This window comes from Thunnus maccoyii, chromosome 13, assembly GCF_910596095.1.
Source record: "Thunnus maccoyii chromosome 13, fThuMac1.1, whole genome shotgun sequence".
In the NCBI taxonomy this organism is placed as follows: Eukaryota; Metazoa; Chordata; class Actinopteri; order Scombriformes; family Scombridae; genus Thunnus; species Thunnus maccoyii.
Genome location: NC_056545.1, coordinates 8,619,058 through 8,642,066, shown reverse-complemented (window position 1 = coordinate 8,642,066; position 23,009 = coordinate 8,619,058). Strand labels below are relative to the sequence as shown.

The following is a 23,009-nucleotide window of genomic DNA, read 5'->3' as shown; positions in this document are numbered from 1 at the left end:
GACACTTAAATGAGATTATTTAACAAAACAACAACAAAAAAGACAATCAATTAATTTGGTTTTAAGAAGATTAACAAACAAACATGTCAATCATTCTCTGGTTCCACCTGCTGAGCTGTGAGGATTCACTGCTTGTCTCTGATTTATTTCATTTTAAACTGAATATCTTTGTTTTTTAGACTTTTGATCAGATGAGAGATTAAAGAAGTAATCACGTTGAGCTCTGAGCAACTGAGACGGACAGTTTCCACTATTTTCTGACGTTTTATGTTATGTTATGAGAGAGCTGCACGATGTTGAGAAAACTGACATTGTGATATCTTTTTTTTTTGGGCGATATATATTGCAATATGAAAAAATACAGAAACATTTCATGAGATAGATGTTCTTCATGTATAGATGTACAATTAATCATCATCATGTTCATCATTTGGGTACTTTAACAGTTTTATCCTAATAAAACAAACCCTCCTCCTACTTCTACCACACTTGGTTCATCCCTCTGCCACCCCTCCAGAGATCAACTTGGACTCCTCCGCTTTCAGTTCCAGGTGTGTGACACAGGTGGAGAGAGAGAACAGGTGGAGAGAGAGAACAGGTAGAGAGAGAGAACAGGTGGAGAGAGAGAACAGGTGGAGAGAGAACAGGTGGAGAGAGAACAGGTAGAGAGAGAGAACAGGTGGAGAGAGAACAGGTGGAGAGAGAACAGGTGGAGAGAGAACAGGTAGAGAGAGAACAGGTGGAGAGAGAGAACAGGTAGAGAGAGAGAACAGGTGGAGAGACAGAACAGGTAGAGAGAGAGAACAGGTGGAGAGACAGAACAGGTAGAGAGAGAGAACAGGTGGAGAGAGAGAACAGGTAGAGAGAGAGAACAGGTGGAGAGACAGAACAGGTAGAGAGAGAGAACAGGTGGAGAGACAGAACAGGTGGAGAGAGAACAGGTAGAGAGAGAGAACAGGTGGAGAGAGAGAACAGGTAGAGAGAGAACAGGTGGAGAGAGAGAACAGGTAGAGAGAGAGAACAGGTGGAGAGACAGAACAGGTAGAGAGAGAGAACAGGTGGAGAGACAGAACAGGTGGAGAGAGAACAGGTAGAGAGAGAACAGGTGGAGAGAGAGAACAGGTAGAGAGAGAGAACAGGTGGAGAGACAGAACAGGTAGAGAGAGAGAACAGGTAGAGAGAGAACAGGTAGAGAGAGAGAACAGGTAGAGAGAGAGAACAGGTAGAGAGAGAGAACAGGTGGAGAGACAGAACAGGTAGAGAGAGAGAACAGGTGGAGAGACAGAACAGGTGGAGAGAGAGAACAGGTGGAGAGAGAACAGGTGGAGAGAGAACAGGTGGAGAGAGAGAACAGGTGGAGAGAGAACAGGTGGAGAGAGAGAACAGGTGGAGAGAGAACAGGTGGAGAGAGAGAACAGGTAGAGAGAGAGAACAGGTGGAGAGAGAACAGGTGGAGAGAGAACAGGTGGAGAGAGAGAACAGGTGGAGAGAGAGAACAGGTAGAGAGAGAGAGAACAGGTAGAGAGAGAACAGGTGGAGAGAGAGAACAGGTGGAGAGAGAGAACAGGTAGAGAGAGAACAGGTGGAGAGAGAGAACAGGTGGAGAGAGAGAACAGGTGGAGAGAGAGAACAGGTAGAGAGAGAGAACAGGTGGAGAGAGAGAACAGGTAGAGAGAGAGAACAGGTAGAGAGAGAACAGGTAGAGAGAGAGAACAGGTAGAGAGAGAGAACAGGTAGAGAGAGAGAACAGGTAGAGAGAGAGAACAGGTGGAGAGACAGAACAGGTAGAGAGAGAGAACAGGTGGAGAGACAGAACAGGTGGAGAGAGAGAACAGGTGGAGAGAGAACAGGTGGAGAGAGAACAGGTGGAGAGAGAGAACAGGTGGAGAGAGAACAGGTGGAGAGAGAGAACAGGTGGAGAGAGAACAGGTGGAGAGAGAGAACAGGTAGAGAGAGAGAACAGGTGGAGAGAGAACAGGTGGAGAGAGAACAGGTGGAGAGAGAGAACAGGTGGAGAGAGAGAACAGGTAGAGAGAGAGAGAACAGGTAGAGAGAGAACAGGTGGAGAGAGAGAACAGGTGGAGAGAGAGAACAGGTGGAGAGAGAGAACAGGTAGAGAGAGAACAGGTGGAGAGAGAGAACAGGTGGAGAGAGAGAACAGGTGGAGAGAGAACAGGTGGAGAGAGAGAACAGGTGGAGAGAGAGAACAGGTGGAGAGAGAGAACAGGTAGAGAGAGAACAGGTAGAGAGAGAACAGGTGGAGAGAGAGAACAGGTGGAGAGAGAGAACAGGTGGAGAGAGAGAACAGGTAGAGAGAGAACAGGTAGAGAGAGAACAGGTAGAGAGAGAACAGGTAGAGAGAGAACAGGTAGAGAGAGAACAGGTAGAGAGAGAGAACAGGTGGAGAGAGAGAACAGGTGGAGAGAGAGAACAGGTAGAGAGAGAACAGGTAGAGAGAGAACAGGTAGAGAGAGAGAACAGGTAGAGAGGTATTTGGGAAGAATAAACTTGAACTCTTGTTATTTACATGTAATCTAACATTTCTAACGATGTTCAGGTGTATGATTAACCGCGCGGTGGAAGATAATCAGGACTCCCGGCGCGGCTAACGATGGTCAAACTCTCAAACTCGAGCAGCAATCAGATTTATTTTCATCAGAGCTCAAGACTAACAGCGTCCCGTCGTCCCGGCGACGGTAGGAAACGTGTTTGGGATGATTCCCCGGGACAAAAGGGATTTTACATATATAATTATTTATTATTTATTTTATTGTTTGTTTCAAACTGTCGTTTAGCAAATGACGAGCTGAACCAAGCGCTGACCACAACATAGCACATCTTCTCATGCTGTTACTATAGTTACTGTCACTGGGTGGCTACTCAGCGCAGTAACGGTCACAAACGGCTCGCTAGCAGGACGTCGCAAATACGTCACGCTGGTGAGAGAATATTAGCTAAAGCATTTACATTTAGAAGATTTCAATATATTATTGTGGTATTTTTTGTTATAATTTAAGCCTTAAACATCAAACATAGCAGGTAATAAAAATAAACATTCTGATTAATAGCAGATGGGTCGTTGGTGGTGAATTATTAATTACATTCTCTGAAAGGTGAAGAGAGTAGAGCTGCAGTCTGCTGCTGCAATTACTGACAACTAAACAAACTAACAACAGAGAATATTAAGAAATACACAGCGATTATTTCTACAATGATACGAGAGAGATCGGTGCACTCGGCACGCCACAATCTGTCCAGACCACATCGGTCATCAGGAGCATGAATGAGGCCGCAGCAGGCAGCAGACGTAGTACATAAACATGAAAGTTCACCACGGAAACGTTTATAATTACTGAAAGCAGCGTCTCTAATCTGAAAGTAAATGATTAAAGAAAACACTCGTAGATCGACGGGTGTATTTAGTGATTTAGGGGCCTGTAACTGTGTCACTAAATGATGTAATATCAGATTAGTCATGGAAGATGAGAACCTGAGAAACAGTCCTGCAGTGACTGTTGCACATGAACACATCACGATGTCGATGCTGAAACGATTGTCAAGCAGCTCTACGAAGGACTAATCCATCGATAGACATCAGAATATTAACTGCTAATGAAAATAACTTAGTTTCAGCCTTAAAGTGAAGAATTAATCTTTTCATTATCAACTAATCTGTTGATTATTTTCTTGATTCATCATTTTGTCTATAAGAACCGACCAAAAGATTTAGATCAGAGCCCCCAAAAACCTCCAGTCCAAGAATTTGCACTAAAATCAATCACCACAATGGTTCCTCTAGCCCAGACAAAGTCCTCCCAGTCCTCCCAGTCCTCCTGACAAAAAGGCAAGTGGAGTGTTTGGTGGTATTGTCTGAGTCGGCACATGAAGTTCAGCAGCTGAAAGTTGACTGTAGACAGTAAGGCTTTGGAAAATCAAATCTGATGAAAATCCATTCAAGTTAATGGGACAAAAGGCGGGAAAAACATAAAGAAGGGAGAACCTGTAGACTACGTATTTCCAAAAAACCCACTTCCTGTTCATTTGGCGCCCGCTCCCTCATTTCCCTTAACAGTCCAAAAGCCAAAGATATTCAGTTTACTGTCATGTTTGACGAAGAAAAGCATCAAATCCTCACATTAAAGAAGCTGAAACCAGTAAATGTTTGACAAAAATGATTAATCGATTACTGAAGAACTTTCCGATTAATCATATATATCAGCTCTGAACATTGCAACGAGGTGGAAGTAGTATTCCTCTCATTTAGGTCGCACTCAGTATTTGGGCTGTTGATGAAGATGACGGTAGAGAAAACGAGAAGGAAGAAACCCTCCCAAACTAAAAAAACAAACCCCCCCCCCCCCCCCCCCCAAAAAAAAACAAAACACAGAATCTTGAAACACGCGGCGTGAAGAGGGAGCAGCGCGCAGCCTCGCCAACCAAAGGCCTGATTCATGTGAAATCCCTTTCACTGCCTGCCAAGGTGCACGGGGTCAAAGTGCAGCGTGAGGCCCTGCAAACTGTTAACTAGGATCTGAACAGAGGCTGGCTCACACACACACACACACACACACTCTGCTGCAGTGTAGTTTTTTTTAATAACTTATTTATTCGTGGCAGCAGCGTTAAGACACAGAACAGTTTTCCTTCCTGTGTGGAGAGATGACACAAAAGTTAAAAGCTACTCTGCAGCTTTCACCTTCTTCTTCTTCTATCTCTAAATCTCTTTGATTCCCGTTCGTACCTTTGACCTCGTGTAAATTAGTTGATTAACGGTGATCTGTTTGATTAGATTTGACGTCTTTTCTTCAAGTTTCTGATCAGAAACTTGCTGAAGTATTACAAAACAAGAAAACATAAAACTACACGGTCCGCTCACACGTCTCAGGTCGGCTTAAAAATATTACATATAAATCCACAATCAATCAGCTGATCAGTAGAGCTGCAACTAACGATCATTCTTATTATCGATGAATCGTTTCGTCTACAGAATGTCTAACGTGACGTCTTCAGATGTTTGACAAATAACAGCATTACATCATCACATTTGAGAAACTTTTTTTTTGCCATTTTTGCTTAAAAATAACTAAACTGATCAATCAATTATCAGAATCGTTGCTGTTTAATTTTCCGTCTGTCGACTAATTGATTAATCTACTAATTGTTGCAGCTCTATTGATTAGACTAATAAACATAATCAGGCCTCCAGTACTCACAGCTTTTGACTCACATCCAACTTGTATTATATCAATAAGTCAATCAAAAGTCAAAGGATGACAATTTTAATCATCGATCAATCGGTTTGGGTAATTTTTCCAATAAAAACGCCAAAATTTGTAGGTTCCAGACTCTCTAATGTGAGGATTAGTAGCTTTTTTTCTCTTTCTTTTATTATCATGAACTTTTTAACAACTGTTGTTCAGACGAGATAAACAAGTTTTATATAATAGATATAATATAACAGATCAATTGATAACAGTAGTGATGATTAGTCGCCTGATCGTCTTTTTTTTTCCACGTGTGTCACAGATAGAAACATTTTCTGTTGGCATTTCCTGTTATTTTATTTTATTAAAGCGTCACTTCACTGCTTGTGCTGGAAAGAGGAAACAAAAAGACGGTTTAGGTTGCTGGAATATTTCCCGCCATCAAATTTAGTTTGACATAACTGGGAAACATCTGCGTCGGACCAGTAAGAAAAAAAACAAACCGAAACAACTAAACAGGCCCAGAAATGTAAAGAGGTTTTCTAGTGTTGTGATGTTTGCTTCAGATTATAACGTCAGCAAAACCTTTTCTGCCTGTTTGGCCTCGTTTGATGTTTTTAAAGAACGCCGTCAACCACAGAAAAGCACGAGCGTATTAAACCCCCCCCCTCTACATCACAAGCGTGTGAAGGAGGAGGTCAAGGTTCAGAGCCGCCGTCCGTCCTTCCTTCAACAATTCTCCTGTTTTTTTTTTTAAAAGTTAGAAACGTTGGCAGATGACAGCTGAAGTTTCTCTCAGAGGGGGAAACGAAAAGCCGAGGAGACGAACATGAAGGAAATACCAGGACCTGCAGTCAAACGCTCCCCAGTACAGATCGGGTTTTAGGAATGAAGGAAGACAGCCAGCTTTATTTTGACACTGACAGCTTTGTGTGTGTGTGTGTTTCATTTAAACTGCTCGGGGCTCAGATATCTGATGGTCTTTATTTGAATAACCAACAGAGCCGAGACAATTAATTGAAGAAGTTATCAAAACCGACAGTTTGACTCTCTGATCGACCGAATTCCAGTCACGCCTTCGTACATGCCGACACTTTAAAACACGACGAGGACTCTTAACTCTGAGTGTTTAAGGAATTATATCTTATTAGTCAAGTCGATATTTTTCCTCTTAGCTGTTTTGAGCGACGTAGTTAATCTCTAACAGACGACAGACATGATACAGCACAAAGTTAAATGTTGGAAGACAGTGAAGTTGAGCTCAGTGTGATTAAAGCAGCAGCAGCAGAGTGTTTGTAGGTCTTTAAAGTTCCCTCAGAGTCTTAAATTTAATTTACAAAAGTCTACAAACGAATGTTGTCTCTTTCCTGTTGTAGACAGTAACATTAGCTGTGAGTTTTTTTATGTTTATGTGTTTGTGGGACGTTCTACATCTATAAACTACCTGGTTTTCATCAGACCTGCAGCAAACACGTCACTACTGCAGATACGGCAGCGAGGAAGCTCATCCTCAAGATTTTAGAAAAAAAACTGAAGGTATTTTGTGATTGGTTAATCCAGCCGATCAATTCCTGCCACATATCAGGATCCAGGTCATGTTAATTAATTAATTAGTTATTATATACAGCTGGGAACTACTGACACAGACGTCATATTGATAAATGATTGTAGGCCTCAGTGTCAGTACTGGTTTTCTGTCATTCTTTAACCAGTATGACTGTGTAAAAGGTATTGAATTGCATTATTTGCGGTATTAAAAAGTTCCTAAAAGTCTTTGATGGTGCAGAAACCGTGGCGTCTGGGATGGAGCGGCGGCGAGCGAGGCTGCGGCCGGTAGAGGCAGGTGTGCCGACCGTCGTAGCCGAACCGGGTGAAGTTGATCAGTACAAGCTTCAATTCAAAACTCCAGCAGATGTTGTTATTCAGATTTATTTATAATATTAACTATTTTGATAGACTAGATACCTTTTTTTTTCTTTAGCAAACATACCTAAAAGTGTTCTTAAGTACTAAATATTTAACAAGATGTCATTCGTTCGATACTGAGGAAAACGTTAAAATTCAGACGAAAAACAAGACATTTGAAGGCATCACTGTGACCTCAACAAACGTATTTTTCACTATTTTTCTGACAAAATTAATTATAATCAATAATGAAAACGATTGTCAGTTCATGTGTCTGCAGAAACAATCTACAATCAAAAAAAAAGGGCAAAAAAAAAAAAAAAAAAATAAGGAAAAGAGGGTAAAATGTCAGGATGTTGTTTGAAAAAAGGCTCTCCAGAGTGCAGTATCATCTCGCCACCCTTCAGCAGTGACGCATTGAACGCATATCGTCAGGTGAAAGGAATGTTATCTGCCAGATAACACGCCTGCACCAGTATTAGGGGGCGGGGCGGGCGGGGGGGGGGGTAACGTGCAGCGAGGCAGATCTCTGCTGCAATTATTATTATTTTTTTTATGATGAATCCACATTTTATTTGCATGCTTTCGTCAGTTAAGCAGCAAAGGATTACACAGCGAGGGTGAAAGGAGAGCAGCGGAGAGAGAGAGAGAGTGTGTGTGTGTGTGTGTGTGTGTGTGTGTTTCGTACTTCTGCTTTTACTGTCGGACCTTGAGCGGCTATGAAACGTAGTTTGAAGCCTTTATAACCGGACTTGAGGAATTTATACACACACGAGCGTTTTCTCTGCGTTTGCCGTCTGACTCACCGTTCAGATATGCAGCTCGCCTCCCTGTGTGTTTGCACTCTGCTGCACGCTTTAGTCAGTCATGCGTCAGTTTGCATTAGAGCGCCGGGGCCCCGGGGCCCGGTTGTTTACCTTGGAATGGGGGAAACCTGGGGAGGTGTGTGTACTCGGCTTTGACTGATATCAGGTTTTAAAGGCCGGTATTGATATCTTGCAAATTAATTTTCTGACCTCTTTGATGACTGAGCATCACAAGAATTCAGCGTTTTCCTCCCAGACTTCTCAGATAAGCCTCTTAAAAACCATGCAGACCATCATGTGACACGATAACTCTCCCGGTGAAACCCTTCACTTATTAATTGGTAGGTTTAGCAGTTATATAAAGCAGAGTTACACACTCTGGACATCCACATTTAAAAGTCCGTTTATTATCAGTAATGTGGCTTATTTGCAGCAGAAAAACTGGCTGTACCAATTAAAAAAAAACAACAAAACTCTGCAAATGATTATTTTCATTGTCGATTAATGTGCCTATTGTTTTATCACTTAATTGACTAATATTATTGTCTTTTCTGTCTATTTCAGCTTCTTAAATGTGAATATTTTGTGGTTTCTTTAGTCTCTATGACAGTAAACTGAATATTTTTGGGTTGTGGACAAAACAAAGACATTTGAGGACGTCGGCTTCAGCTTTGGGAAACAGTGATCGATATTTTTCTGACATTTTATACACCGAAGGATTAATGAAAATACTAGATTAAAATAAATAACTGTTCAGTCAGTTGAATAAAACTGCTGGTTTTATTCAACTGTTTACTCTCATATATGACAAAGAAAAGCATCAAATCCTCACAGTTAAGAGGCTGGAACCAGTTTTTTCTTCAAAAATAACTATTTTAATAATGGTTAGCAAATTATTTGCCTATTAAGTTTCTGTCAGTCGATTTACAGATTAATCAACCAATCGTTGCAGCTGTAATCCTGGCTGTAGGACGTATTCGTCTCTGACATCAGAAAGATCCTACAGGTGTCACCAGTTTCAATCTGTGTGCATGTGTATGTTTTCACCAGTTCAACACTTGACTAACCTGCTGTGGAAACCAGAATGAGCAACGTGCTCGGACTGGTCAACCAGCAGCCTGCCATCAGTCAACACAGATCAATGTGACAACAAACTGAAACAACGTCGTCCGTTATGACTGAAAGCGATCTCAGATATTTGATATTTAGCAACTGTTATCTTCATTATCGATCGATCTGACAAACACTTTTAACTGATTGTTTGATCTGTAACCAGATGAACCAATTGTGAAAATAATCGTTAGCCCTAAAGTCATCAAATTAGAGCTGCAAAGATTAATTGATTAGTTGATTAGGAGCAAATTAATTGCCAACCATTTTGATAATTAAATAAGCGTTTTGAGTCATTTTTTTAAGATTCCAAATGTGAATATTTCTGGTTTATTTGGCCTCTTATGTAATAAACTGCTTACATTTGAAGACAATCCAACGATCTAAAACCTAAAGAGAAAGATTGTGAAAGTGACTAATTGATCATCAGAATAGTTGCCAGTGAATGGTGATCAACTAGATTAATTGACTAATAGTTGCAGCTCTAGTTTGAAAAACTGGGAGGGAAAAAAAGCTTAAACCAAAATAAACCAGAAGGAGTATTTTCAGCCCATCAAGGTATTTCTTTATTATTACCATGACAACAGTTTTTGTCCATATTGCCGGCTCCTGCAGCCGTCGCAGGCAGTTTGAGCTCTAAAGCGGTGAAGCATGTGAGACGCACTACAAGTGGCTATTGAATGACTGACATGGAGTGAAATGGAGGCAGGGCCGCCGCCGCCGCCGCTAGCCGGTCCTTCGCTCCTGAGGGGAAACTGTGACGAAGAGCGACGAGTTTAGGTCAGCGACTCCCCTCGGCTCGGCGATTAGAGGGAAAAGGGATTTAGCGGGTGAGAGGAGAGAGAGAGGAATCAAATAATGGGATGTGGATAACCAAGCCAGCCAACCGGCCGACTTTTTCTGGGATCAGCCGTTGGCAGAAGCCTCCCCTGTTTTCCTGAGCTAAATTTAGAGCCGAGCTGAGGGGGTCTTCTCTGGGCCCCTTTCATTATTCATCAGCTGAAAAAGGACCCAGTTCAGTTTCTCCCTTCAGCAGCGAGTCGCGGCTCTGTGTTTGTCTGCAGTCACAAAAACACAAGAAAAGAGCCGAGAAGAGTCTCGCTTGTTTTTACTCTGCTGTTTGTTGTGTCTCAGGGTGAAACCAAGTAGAAGTGGGTTTTACTTTAATTTGTTTTTGTTGTTAATGGGGGAATGATGTGTTTAATTGCCATATTATTATAAAATTGCTTGTTTACTTTATTGGCAGTAAGGTTTAGTGTTTTTCTACTGTTAGTGTGATGAGTTTCATACAAAATTTATACTTTTTTGACTCTTTTTGTGGAATATAAATACTAAACAGATGTTTTGGTGTCTGGAGGGCCTAGGTGCTGTGGTTTGGGGAAAATTTGATGTTGTTTGACTAAAAACTTTCGTTCTCACATCATTTTAGATCATTATTATGACAATATTTATTTAAAAAAAAAACAACTTTTTAAGTAGTTTTTCACAGCACACTCAGACATTAGCAAGAAGAAAAGTGAAACAAATGTGCTCACTGATGCAGTAAACACTGTGTCCTCAAGTAATCCATCACATTTTCATGAGTGGTCACATAAACCCTAACCCCTAACCCTGGCCCTAACCCCTAATCCTAACCCCTAACCCCTAACCCCTAATCCTAACCCCTAACCCCAACCCTAACCCCAACCCTAACCCCAACCCTAACCCCTAACCCTAACCCTAACCCTAACCCCTAACCCTAACCCTAACCCCTAACCCCTAACCCCTAACCCCTAACCCCTAACCCTAACCCCTAACCCCTAACCCTAACCCTAACCCCTAACCCTAACCCCTAACCCCTAACCCTAACCCTAACCCCTAACCCCTAACCCCTAACCCTAACCCCTAACCCCTAACCCTAACCCCTAACCCTATCCCTGGCCCTAACCCTAACCCTAACCCTAACCCTAACCCTAACCCTAACCCTAACCCCTAACCCCTAACCCCTAACCCCTAACCCCTAACCCCTAACCCTAACCCTAACCCTAAACCCTAACCCTAACCCTAACCCCTAACCCCTAACCCCTAACCCCTAACCCAAAATAACATTTATACAAGACTTATAGGGAACAGATTTCAGTCAGTGTGTAGCCACTAGTCAGCTGTAGGGACTCATTTATCAGTACAAGATTAGAATTGATTTATATTTTAAATATAACAAAACATTGTTTCTAGAGCAGCAACAGTGATGTTTACGACAGGAAAGTCACCATATAAACTCAATAATGTCTCACTGGAAACGTCTAAAATGTCAATAAAATAAATCAGGTTTCTGACATCAAACTACTGAGTGAAGTTTGGAAAGAATGAAACAGAAATTACTCACTAAAAAGGTTAATTGGTGGTCAGTTTGGCTCGTTGTGTAACGTAAACAAGACAAACACGATGAAACTGTTCTTCTACTGTACTTCTACCTAGAAAACGTGCGTCTCATGTCTGTACGCAGGGAGACGTTACTGCTGCTGCCGCTATAGTTTGTTTACGTGGGCTCAAGAGTCCGCCGAGGGTCAGGTGACTGAAATTGGCCAATCAGAACAGAGCGTCTGTAGTCTGTCTGTTTGTATGTTTGTTTTTGTGGTGTGGGATGGGAAGGATGATGAAATATGTGGACTCCATTGCTTATAGTATCTATAGTTTGACGAAATGGAAAATAATAATAATAAAAAATATACTGCAAAAAATAAATATATATATATATATATGCACACAACAACCAAACAAACAAATCAGTTAAAAACAGATCAAAGCAGCATATATTTGATATTTCCTTTTTAAATTAAGTGCAAATAAAAGCTGCAACGAGCAGCGCGGTGTTTATTGTGTATGACTGGAGTTTGTAATATGGAGTCTAAAATTGGAAATGTGTAGTTATATGCAGCACGTTGTTGCAGCCATAATGAGTTTTTGATCACCAGCAGATGTAAAAACAACTTCAAGCAATAATAAAAGTTCTGAAGATGATATTTATGTGATTCTACTCACAGAGCATTTTACAGAAACACGACTATCCGACTTTGTATCACACGACTTTAACCACACTTGCATAAGAACCTCGACAGCAACATCATTAACAATCCAGACTGTAACATCTGTGGGTCATAAAAACACTCAGTTATGTCAAAAAAGAAAAAGTACAAGTGTCTAAATTCACCATGGAGGCTGCGGTGAACTCGCTGTAAGGCCGAGGGTTGCCCCAGAAACCTCCAGGCGATGCGTCAGCGCTGCTTGTGGAATGCTACAGGCCGGTTTCCTCCTATTGTGGCCGGCTAGAGGGACACCCAACCCCCCCCCCCCCCCCCTTACCCCCCTCCACCCTCAGAGGTGAATAGAGGACTCAGTGAAACACCAGACTACCCCCCCCCCCCCCCCCCTTCTCCACTTACACACACTCTACCTCCTCCTGCTCACAAAACTGCTCTCAGACCAACACAGTGAGCCGGATTAAATCCATGTTTCAGCGTTATTAGTCAGTATTCTGGATTAATCTGGATCTGACATGTTGTAGAAGGCTGATCACAGGTTTCTGTAAGTAGAGGATCATTGTAGGGCCACAACTAATGATTACTTATTACTTATTGATTAATTGATCAGTTGTTTGGGCTATAAAATGTCAGAAAATGGTGAAAAACGCAACGTAAAATAAGCCTGAATGAGAGAATTTGACGACTCAGAACGATTAATCGATTATCAAAGTAGTTGGCGATTAATTTTCTGTTAATTAGTTTTCATTGTTAGGACTTGTAGGTGAAGTATCGCTTATATCTCTTCATCATGTATAATCTCACTTTAAAGTTCATCCTGAAAGTCATGCAGAAAGTATATAAATGACCTTTAAGTGGCAGCAGTTTGAGCTTTTTATTTTTATATTTTTATTAGTTTATTTGTCAGAGACGATGCAAAACACACATGAAACAGATGTGTTGCATATAGGATTCCTAGCCGAGGCTAATTTGTGACCCCTGTCGCTACTATTTAAAATGAATCCTAACATATCATTACCAGAAATACATTAATTAAATAGAGCTCATGATAAATAGTGACATAAGAGCTACAGAGCAAACTCTTGTATGAATCATAAGAAGCTGGTTTAACAGCATATGTCATACATTTTACCCTACATACTGTAGCTATTATACATTTTTATCATATGTTTTTACTTTTTATTATTTATTTATTATACATGTGGGGTAAAAAGTGTCAGTATTGTAAGAACCAGGATCAGGTTTACGTCGTTTCTCTCACAAACACTTTAAATGTTTTATTAAATGTGAGAAAGTTTGTGTTCAGATTTCAAACGTGTTTGTATTTTTTAGAGTTTTACTCGTCTTTCATGTGATATTTTTACTGTAAATTAACCTCCAGTTGTGTCATGTTCTCTCAGACGACAGATGTCTCTCTCTTGATCATTACAGTCATATTGAACTCATATTGAATTATTCTGATCATTAATTAATTAGAAAATTAATCTGCAACTATTCTGATAATCACTTTTCAGACACAAATGACAAACAGGTTCCAGCTTCTCACACATGAAGATTTGATTCTTTTCTTTATTATATGACAGCAAACTGAAGCACTTCTTCTTTAAAGAGGAAAGTTATGAGTTATATTTATGACCAAATGTTTGTTAACATCCCTACTTTCAACAGTAAAACATATTAATGAACACAAAGAAAATCACAGGCTGTAACAAATCCTATGAGACCCAATATAAGATAATCCACAGACTACATGTAACCCCAGCTATTCATTGTAAATATGATCCTAAGTGCTCCCAGTTATGTTTGAAATGTAAAAACAGCCTCGTTACATGTAGTCATCTTATGTAGTTGTGCCCTAAAATTGCAATTTTTTGGCTCTCAGTCCAAAATGAGATAAAGAAAATATTTGGGAAATAAATCACTTTATGTTGGGGTTAGATACTAGTTATGAATGCAAGCACAGGAACAGGCAACACTCACAATATTACAAAAACAGCTGGACGAAGAGCTTTCATATGTGTTGGGAGGCACTCTGGAGGAGTTTGTAATGGACTGGTCACCAGTAGCAATATACTTGAAAGAGGAATGGTCAAGAGTTATAAGTATGGGGGTAACGAATATAACGGTTTAATACATACAAACAGCATTTTATAAATGCACCAGGTTGTGAATACTGCAGATTTTTATTTGTTTCTTTGTGTTTTTGTTTTGTTTTTTTCCTTCTGTATTTGTGTTTGTTCTTGTGTCAGTAGGTTTTTGGTGTGTCTTGTCTTAATCGTAGGTCCTCGTGATGTATTATGTTGTTGAAAATTAATTAAAAAAAACAAACAAACAAAAAACAAGCAATCTGAATACATCCTCTTGAGCTGTGGGAAATTATAACAGGCGTTTGTCACTATTTTCTGACAGTTGAGGACGAGCAGCAAACATTAAGCTGATTAATTGACAAGTCGGTCAAAAGAAAGTTTATTTGCAGCTAATCTGATAGTTGAATGATGATCAAAAATTCCAGATATTTGCTGTTTCCAGCTTCTCAGATGTGAGGATGTGATGCTTTTCTTTGTCAAACATGAAAGTAAAATGAATATCTGGACGTCAGTCAGACAAACGAGACGTCTGAAGAGGGCACATTGGGCATTTTTCACTATTTTCTGCTGTTTTATACACAAAGGTGTTTGCATACATGTGTTATATACCAGGACATGTACAGTACATACATGTGTTATATACCAGGACATGTACAGTACATACATGTGTTATATACCAGGACATGTACAGTACATACATGTGTTATATACCAGGACATGTACAGTACATGCATGTGTTATATACCAGGACATGTACAGTACATGCATGTGTTATATACCAGGACATGTACAGTACATACATGTGTTATATACCAGGACATGTACAGTACATACATGTGTTATATACCAGGACATGTACAGTACATACATGTGGCCAAACATGGTGACCGATGAGGTCCGTGTTGTTTGTTGAATTCTGTTTCTGAATCTGTTTTTCCTGTTTTTCTGTTTCCTTCAGACAGACGAAGCCTCTAACGTTTGCTGACTGCATCGGAGATGAGCTGCCGATCGGCTGGGAGGAGGCGTACGACCCCGTCGTCGGAGCGTACTATGTCGACCACAACACCAGTGAGTTCTTACTGACTCTCTCATCTGTCATCTGTCATCTGTCATCTGTCCACACCCAGCTGTGTTTTTACATCTTCTGTTGTTTTCTGTTGAAATTTTTAAAGAACTTTGTGATATTTTAGTCATTTTAGTGTTTTTCTTTACATAAACTGGACTCTATGGAGCTAAAGAGTGAATATATTATTGAATAAAAGTATGAAGAGATTATTTAGCAGTACTCAACTGGCTTCACAGTGTTTCATTTTATTTTTAGTTCCTCACTGAGCTGCGACTAACGATTATTTTCTCATTTGATCGATTATTCGTTTTGTCTATAAATTCTCAGAAAATAGTGAAAAATGCTTATTATAACATCTTAGAAGATATTCAGTTTACTGAACACAAAAAAGCTTAAAAATTCTCACATTTGAGAAGCTGCAACCAGCAAAATTTTTGGCTTTTTTCCTTAAAAAAATGACAAATGATTATTAATAGTTGCTAAATAATTTTCTGTCGATCGACTAGACGATGAATCGACCAATCGTTGCAGCTCTAGATTGAAACTTTTCACCGTTATTATGCTGAATGTTAAAAGTTGTTGATTATTAACCGGAATAAATCAAAGTAATGAGACGAGTCTGTAACTATAACTCCTGACGCTCACCTCTGATTGGCTGAGTCGTGTTTAAAGCTGTACACTAAACACACATTTATTGATTAAAACAACAACAAAACACTGTGACCGTCTCATTAAATGTCGCTGCATGTTGGTGGCTAAATCCTCCTCTTCCTCCTCCTCCTCCTCCTCCAGAGAGCACCCAGCTGGAGGACCCGCGGGCCCAGTGGCAGCGGGAACAGGAGGCCATGCTGCGGGACTACCTGGCCGTGGCCCACGACGCGCTCAGCGCCCAGAAGGAGATCTACCAGGTGAAGGAGCAGAGGCTCCGCCTGGCGCAGCAGGAGTACCGGCAGCTCAACGACGCGTGGAGGGACAAGTCCACGTCGCAGACCAGCTGTAAGTGTAGCCGAGGAACCCCGGACGTGGAGTAACATGATTTATTTTATGTTTAGGGACATTTTGGGAAGTGAGGGATTAGAAAAGAGACAGAAAAAAGGAAAAATGATCAGTTTTGGCAGATTTTTCCCTCAATGTCTCACACAGATAACTCATAATATGTTTAAGCAAAGACAAAACTGGTGTGATAGTGTGTCTGATGCCTTCTTGAGTTTATGACCATATGACACTGGGAGGGGAAAGCACGATGACTGGCGGCAGCAGCGTTGGGGTTCGGTCACAACAGCAGAAATTCAGACAGAAATGCGTCTGTGGTGATTGATGAAAGCAAAGTAAATCCATACATTCAACTCTGGTGAACTTTGATTCGCAGTTTTGTGTTGCTGAGCGAGTAGAAACCGCCTCGATGTGGCTGATCTTTAAAGGAATGAAGGGAAAGGAAGATGAGCTGTGAGCTGTGTTGCATTTCTTTTCTCAGATAGAAGTTAAGAAGATGATTCTTACAAAAAATGTCCCTGAGAGTTTCTCTTTTGTGAAGATGTACTTTTTCTCTTAAACCTTGACATTCCTCGTGAGATTGCTTTAATTTAACAGCTATGTTTCCCCACAAAGACTTCAGTAGATGACGTTCAGCATCTCTGGTGCAGCACAAAAACAGCCGTGAAAAGCAAAAGATATAAGATAGATAGATAAGATATAATGGACGTCTCTTTTCTCTTCATGTCTCACCTTTCCTACAGTGAACTCCAGGTCGTCCTCTTCCAGCAAGTATGACCCTGATATCCTAAAAGCAGAAATATCCACAGCTAAAAGTCGGGTAAGAGCCTCTTCTTCCTGTTTCCACCACGAAACCTGTTATCACGGTTGTAAACTGGAACTGCATGAAATAATATTTAATCTGGATCACTCAGAGGACATTTTCACTATTTTAATCTCTCTTAAACCAACAGTCAGGAGCCCAAATGAACATTAAAGCTGTTTGTCTTGCTGTAATCATTCCTCCTGTTCATACTGACTATTAGAAGATCCCTTCATAATGACCTTATAATGGAAGTGTCCTCCTCCTGAAGCTAATATGAAGCTTCAGCGTCCAAATGAGTCAAATCAAGTTGATATCTTTCAACGTTACAGTCTTTTTAGTGCCAAAGTTCCTCTTTTTGTTACTATACTTCCACCACAGCTCAACAGGAAAACACATAGAGGGAATTTGATGCTAAAAAGACTGTAAATGTGTCAGATATCCACTTGATATGAATAACTCAGACTGCTGAAGCCTCATATAAGCTTCACATCAACTTTTAAATGACTGTGTGGACAAACTGTGGATTTTGGCCTCCATCACTTCCATTGAAAACACATTTGAAGGATCTTTTAACATCCAGTATGAACAGGAGGAATGATTACAGCCAGGAAAACCTCTTTCACTGTTACTATGGAAACCTGACTGCTGTTTTAAGACAGACTTGGAAAAACTGTGAACGTGTCCTTTATGTCGTCTGATCTTCTAAACATAAACGTTTCTTGCAGATAATCACTGTTTTCATCATGGAGTCATTTGTAAATCTGTAAACTAAACGATTATTTGAAACAAAATAATTTTCCATTAATCAAGTTTTCATTTGGTGAAAAATACCCATCGTGTTTCCCAGAGCCCATCTTCAATCATATTGTTTGGCATTTTTCATTAACAAAAGACTTTATTATTAATCAGTTATAAAAATGGATGCATATTATTTTTTCAACTAATTGTTTCAACTTTACTTCTTATAAGACTTTGAAACTTTGCATTTCTCAACATGTTGGAGTTTCAACTTTTAGGATAAGTTTGGTGATATTTTTGATTATTTTTTTTTAATATTTTACTTATTGTCAACAAATCTCATTAAAAGACCAAAACCAGCAATGAGTCGATGCATTAACAAGTATTATGATAACATCTTCTTCTTCTTCTGTGTCATAGAGATGCATTGTTGTCCAAGAACTATTAAAAACACGTCAGCGAGTCACACTGATGGGCTGAGTGACATGTTGACACACACACACACACACACACACACACACACACACACACACACACACACACACACACACACACACACACACCGTCCTGCTGACAGAAATACTCACTAGAGCAGCAAATATGGATTCATCCGCCGATGAAAGTAGTTCCCAACAAATGCTCTATTTCCTCCCGTTGGTTAAAAACTGCAGTGACCAGCTGTTCTAGGAAATTACTGAGCTTTTAAAAACAAATAAAACTATTATTTGTGAGCTTTTTTTTAAACATTTATCAGTAGGAACCAATGGGTTTGGAGCTGGGAGACAGGGAAGAGAACACATTACTGGTTTTGGTTTTTCCCTTCATTCCCTTCATCTTAAAATAATTTGAAACTCTTAACCGTTTATCTGTATTTTCCTTCCTCCCTCTCCCGTCTGTCTGCGTCTCAGGTGAATAAGCTGAAGCGGGACCTGGCCTGCATGAAGCAGGAGCTGCTGTACAAAGAACAAGGCTTCGAGACGCTCAAAGAGTAAGCGGTGACGTCCTCACGCCTCTCCGTCTGTTTTACCTTTGTCTTTGTGGTTCATATGTGCGCTCTCGTCTTCTGGCTTCTGGAAGCTTTCCAGCCCTTTTTTCCCGGTTGAATCCTCGCTGAAGGGCACTCTGACGGGTGTGTTTGTTTACAGCCCGGTCAGGGATTTGATCCTCACGCTGCAGGACGCCACGACACGACACAAATAAACATCACAGCTCGATCAAAATACGCCGAGCCCAACGTGCAACACACATGAGAACAAAACAAAGCAACAACAACAACAACAAACAAACAAGCAAACACAAACAAACAAACACTCTGAGGGTGGGGACAGAGGTTCAGGGAACATATACATAGTATTTGGATAGAACATTGTGTTCAAAGAAGGAGAAGAAAAAGCTTTAAAAAATCTCTTTCCTGAGCCTCTTGTGGAGTCTTTAAGCTTTTAAAGCTTGAGATGTGCTGAAACACTTCCCACCCGTTCAAAGAGTGACGGTGGTTTGGCAACACCAACCATCATGACCAGTAATGACAGAAGGTTACAGAGGTGACTGTGTGTCAATAACTCTCTATAATCCATCATTTTAAACGTCATTAACTTCTTATTTATCGTCAGAAAACAGGCGTCAATAAGAACAACAACTACAAGTATGATTTTAAGGCTGCGGATGCATCAGTCAACTCGCTTTTTGTCACAATGACAATCATATTTTAGACCAGTGTTTCCCCAACACGGGGGGTCAGAAAGGTCACAAAGGGTTGTACGACGGATCAGAGGGGTCACAAGATGATTAAAGCTGTACTAAGGCAGAAAAAAAACCATCTTTTCTGATTGAACTGGTCACAACGTTGCTTCATTGATAGGAGTCGCAGGTTAAAAAGGCTTTAAACTACTGTTAATAGACAATATCGTGCTTCCAACTTTGTGGCAACAGTTCGGGAAACTGAAGTTCATTTTATTTAATGCAAAGACATCAGTAGGCTGGTGTTTAAAGCTTTGCTAGCTTGTTTCGTTGTGCTGTAACAGACGTTTAACAGTGAAGAAGAACAAAACACAAGTGTCACTGGAAGATGAGTAAAACTACAACAAAGAGAAGAAGTCAGTAAAGCTTGTTGATCATCTTTCTTCTTTCATCTGTTTAGTTTGGACAAATTAGAACATTTACAGATGTTCCCCCCAAAATATGACCATATCTTAACCTCTGCTTTAATGGTTTCCCCCTCAGTTTCATGGATGTGCAATACTTAATCACTGAACTCTTTTAAGAGAGTAGGATGTAGTTATTGTATTTATTTGGTGTTAGCGTACGGCTACAGGATGATTCGACGCATCAGTCGACTCGCTTTTTGTCAGTCGAATTACGGCTTGACGGCACATCGGTGGCGAATAACGCAGGATGACAGCGTGACACATAACTGTGGCTGAAAGTTGACTGAAATACTTTTGAACTGGACGCTGTTACAACCTCCCGATCGACTCTTTTTGTCCGACAGCTCTGTCGGCGGCAGACAGGAGAGGACACACTCATTTTTCCAGGTAAAATATGAGACTGGTGTCGGCTGTTCCAGGAGGTCAGGGTGGGCTGGCTGGGTCGTTACTGGGCAGAGGCGTTAATAACATGCATGAAGATGTGTTACAGCTACTGGACGGCTCCAGCAGACGTTGTTTCTTGTTGCTCAGGTGTTTCAGTGTGAACGTGGATCGTCTCCTACTTTCTCTCATTGAGTTTTTTTATTGTTGTTTTATTTCCCCCTCCAAATCCCTGCTCAGCTCTCATCTTTCACCTTTATCGGTGACGTGATCGCTCGGGCATCACAGAGAGATTTTTCACACAGTAGAGACGAACGTCTTCTACTCGTCGTTGGAATTTGCCCTCTTTTAACAGCGTGTGGTCAAAACCTTTTAAAAGCACAATAAACAGCTGCTTATCACAGCGTTTATTGGCTCAGCATTATCACACATTCCATCCGATCATTAAACACCATCAACTCCATAAAAGCGACAAAGGGACAACAGCTGAAGAATGTGGATATGAAGGGAAACACCCCGTCTCTCTCTGACCTACTTCTACACCTTTTCAGATATGTGAAGCAAGGTGTACTAAGAGGAGACATCGGTCAGGAATGTGGATTTGAAAGAGAATCTGTTCTTCATGTCAGACCGATTCCTGTTTGTTTTGTTTTTCCAAAGAGAGAGAGAGAGAGAGAGAGAGAGAGAGAGAGAGAGAGCGAGCGACGCGCCTCTCCTCTCCGCTGTGGGTCGGCCGTCGGATCGAACAGGAATGTCCGGTCTGTTTGTCTTGTCTCACGCAGCAGAGTGGAGAGTGTCAGGAGGATTAAAGAGTAGCTGAGGCAGAGCGGTCGGACGGCATTCCTCCGCGACTTTCCCCTCTCCTGTTACAGTCATCAGACGGCGTCCGACAACCAATCGCTGTTTGCAGAAATACAAATAGGCTTAGACAGGAATGCAGCCCGACACTCAGCTCCTGATAAGATTTCACTGAATGCTGCCGAGCAGGAGAGAGTGTTTTATGATGTTTTCTCACATAAAGAGACGACATGTTTAACTTATGATTAGAGCTGCACTGTGCGGCCAAACGTATGTGGACACATATATATGCTTTTGGTCAGGAGCAAATCTTTAAAGCTACAACACACAATGATAGTTTAGACCAGTGTTTCCTCAACACGGGGGGTCAAGACCCTCACAGAGGGTTGTACGATGGATCAGAGGGGTCACAAGATGATTAAAGCTGTACTAAGGCAGAAAAAAAACATTTTTCTAGTGAATTATTGGATCATTTTCTTTCTTCGGGACTTTAAAACATCTTTTTTTGATTGAACTGGTCACAACGTTGCTTCGTTCATAGGAGTCGCAGGTTAAATAGGTTTCAAACTACTGTTAATAGACAATATTGTGCTTCCAACTTTGTAGCAACAGTTCGGGAAACTGAAGTTAATTGGAACATTTACAGATGTCCCCCTCAAAATATGACTATATCTTAACCTCTGCTTTAATTGGTTCCCCCTCAGTTTCATGGATGTGCAGTATTTAATCACTGAACTCTTTTAGGAGACAAATATTTGGTCGATACGAGGGGCGACTCAAAAATTCCTGGAAGCCATCGATAGCATGAGAGGAGGATATAGTTATTGTATTTATTTGGAGTTAGCGTACGGCTATGAGAGGATTAGAAAGCTACTATTGAAATAACTATTTATAATAACAGTTTTTTTTAACAATCTCTTAGATTTTTGTGTCCCTCCTTGTATGTTGTTACCTGCTTTTTTCAATATCCCCCCAAAATAAGTGTGAATTCCAGAAACCTGTGTGAGTATTTTTACATTTGAGGTCAGAGGTCACCCATCAACCCACAGATGGATTTATTATTTTACCAAAGCAGGAGGAGGAGGAGGAGCTCAGACACTTTTCCCCCAAATTTATAATCTCCAATGAACTACTCAGATCACATGACGGTTTCTAGCTGACGTGTTTCAGCCACGGTCAGTATCTGTTAAACGTCTCTGTTGGTTGTTGTTGTTTTAAGTATAAAAAGGTTCATATTGCCGTTTTCACTCAGCCTAAGTCCGTGTTTGAGAAAGACTTAGAGAGGATTACTTGTTCTCTCTGCCTGTTACAGACAAGTGCCTCTCACCCTCCCTCCCTCACTTCCTCATTCTCTCTGTGCCTTGTTTTCTCTCTCTCTCTCTCTCTCTCTCTCTCTCTCTCTCTCTCTCTCTCTGTGTGTCCGAACCTCCCTCCCCCCCTCTTCCCTCTCTGAAGAATGTGGAAGGACCTGTTATTCTGATGCATGCATGACTTGCTGATGACAGGGTTTACATAGCTGCTGCTGCTGCTGCCTCTCATGGCTGTTTCCTGCAGCGTCTCTTCTCCCGGAGCAGCTGGGTCTTCCCAGTCTGAGCCCCACAACCGAAAACAGGATCTCACGTGTGTGTGTGTGTGTGTGTGTGTGTGTGTGTGTGTGTGTGTGTGTGTGTGTGTGTGTGTGTGTGTGTGTGTGTGTGTGTGTGTGTGTGTGTGTGTGTGTGTGTGTGTGTGTGTGTGTGTGTGTGTGTGTGTGTGTGTGTTACCTGGAAGTTAAGAGTAGAACAAACATTCGATCTGGTTCGCTAACGGCTCGTCTACACAGTTTTTCTGGTCCTTTTTACAGAACACACACACTTATTGTTACTTATTGAGGTATTTTAATCAATGCAGCTGTCGACAGATTAAATATGAAAACTGATGTTTTTAAGATTAGTTTTGACCTTTGTTTGATA

At 40.9% G+C, this 23,009-nt stretch overlaps 1 protein-coding gene across 1 annotated transcript in view; it reads left to right on the top strand.

The window, feature by feature from the left end:
- Positions 1 to 23,009, top strand: part of wwc1 (WW and C2 domain containing 1) — a 61,808-nt gene that overhangs the window by 6,165 nt on the left and 32,634 nt on the right. The window contains exons 2-5 of the mRNA XM_042430799.1: positions 15,091 to 15,200; positions 15,991 to 16,194; positions 16,935 to 17,011; positions 18,643 to 18,722. Coding sequence (XP_042286733.1) covers positions 15,091 to 15,200; positions 15,991 to 16,194; positions 16,935 to 17,011; positions 18,643 to 18,722 — 471 coding nt within the window. The remainder of the gene's footprint in view (positions 1 to 15,090; positions 15,201 to 15,990; positions 16,195 to 16,934; positions 17,012 to 18,642; positions 18,723 to 23,009) is intronic.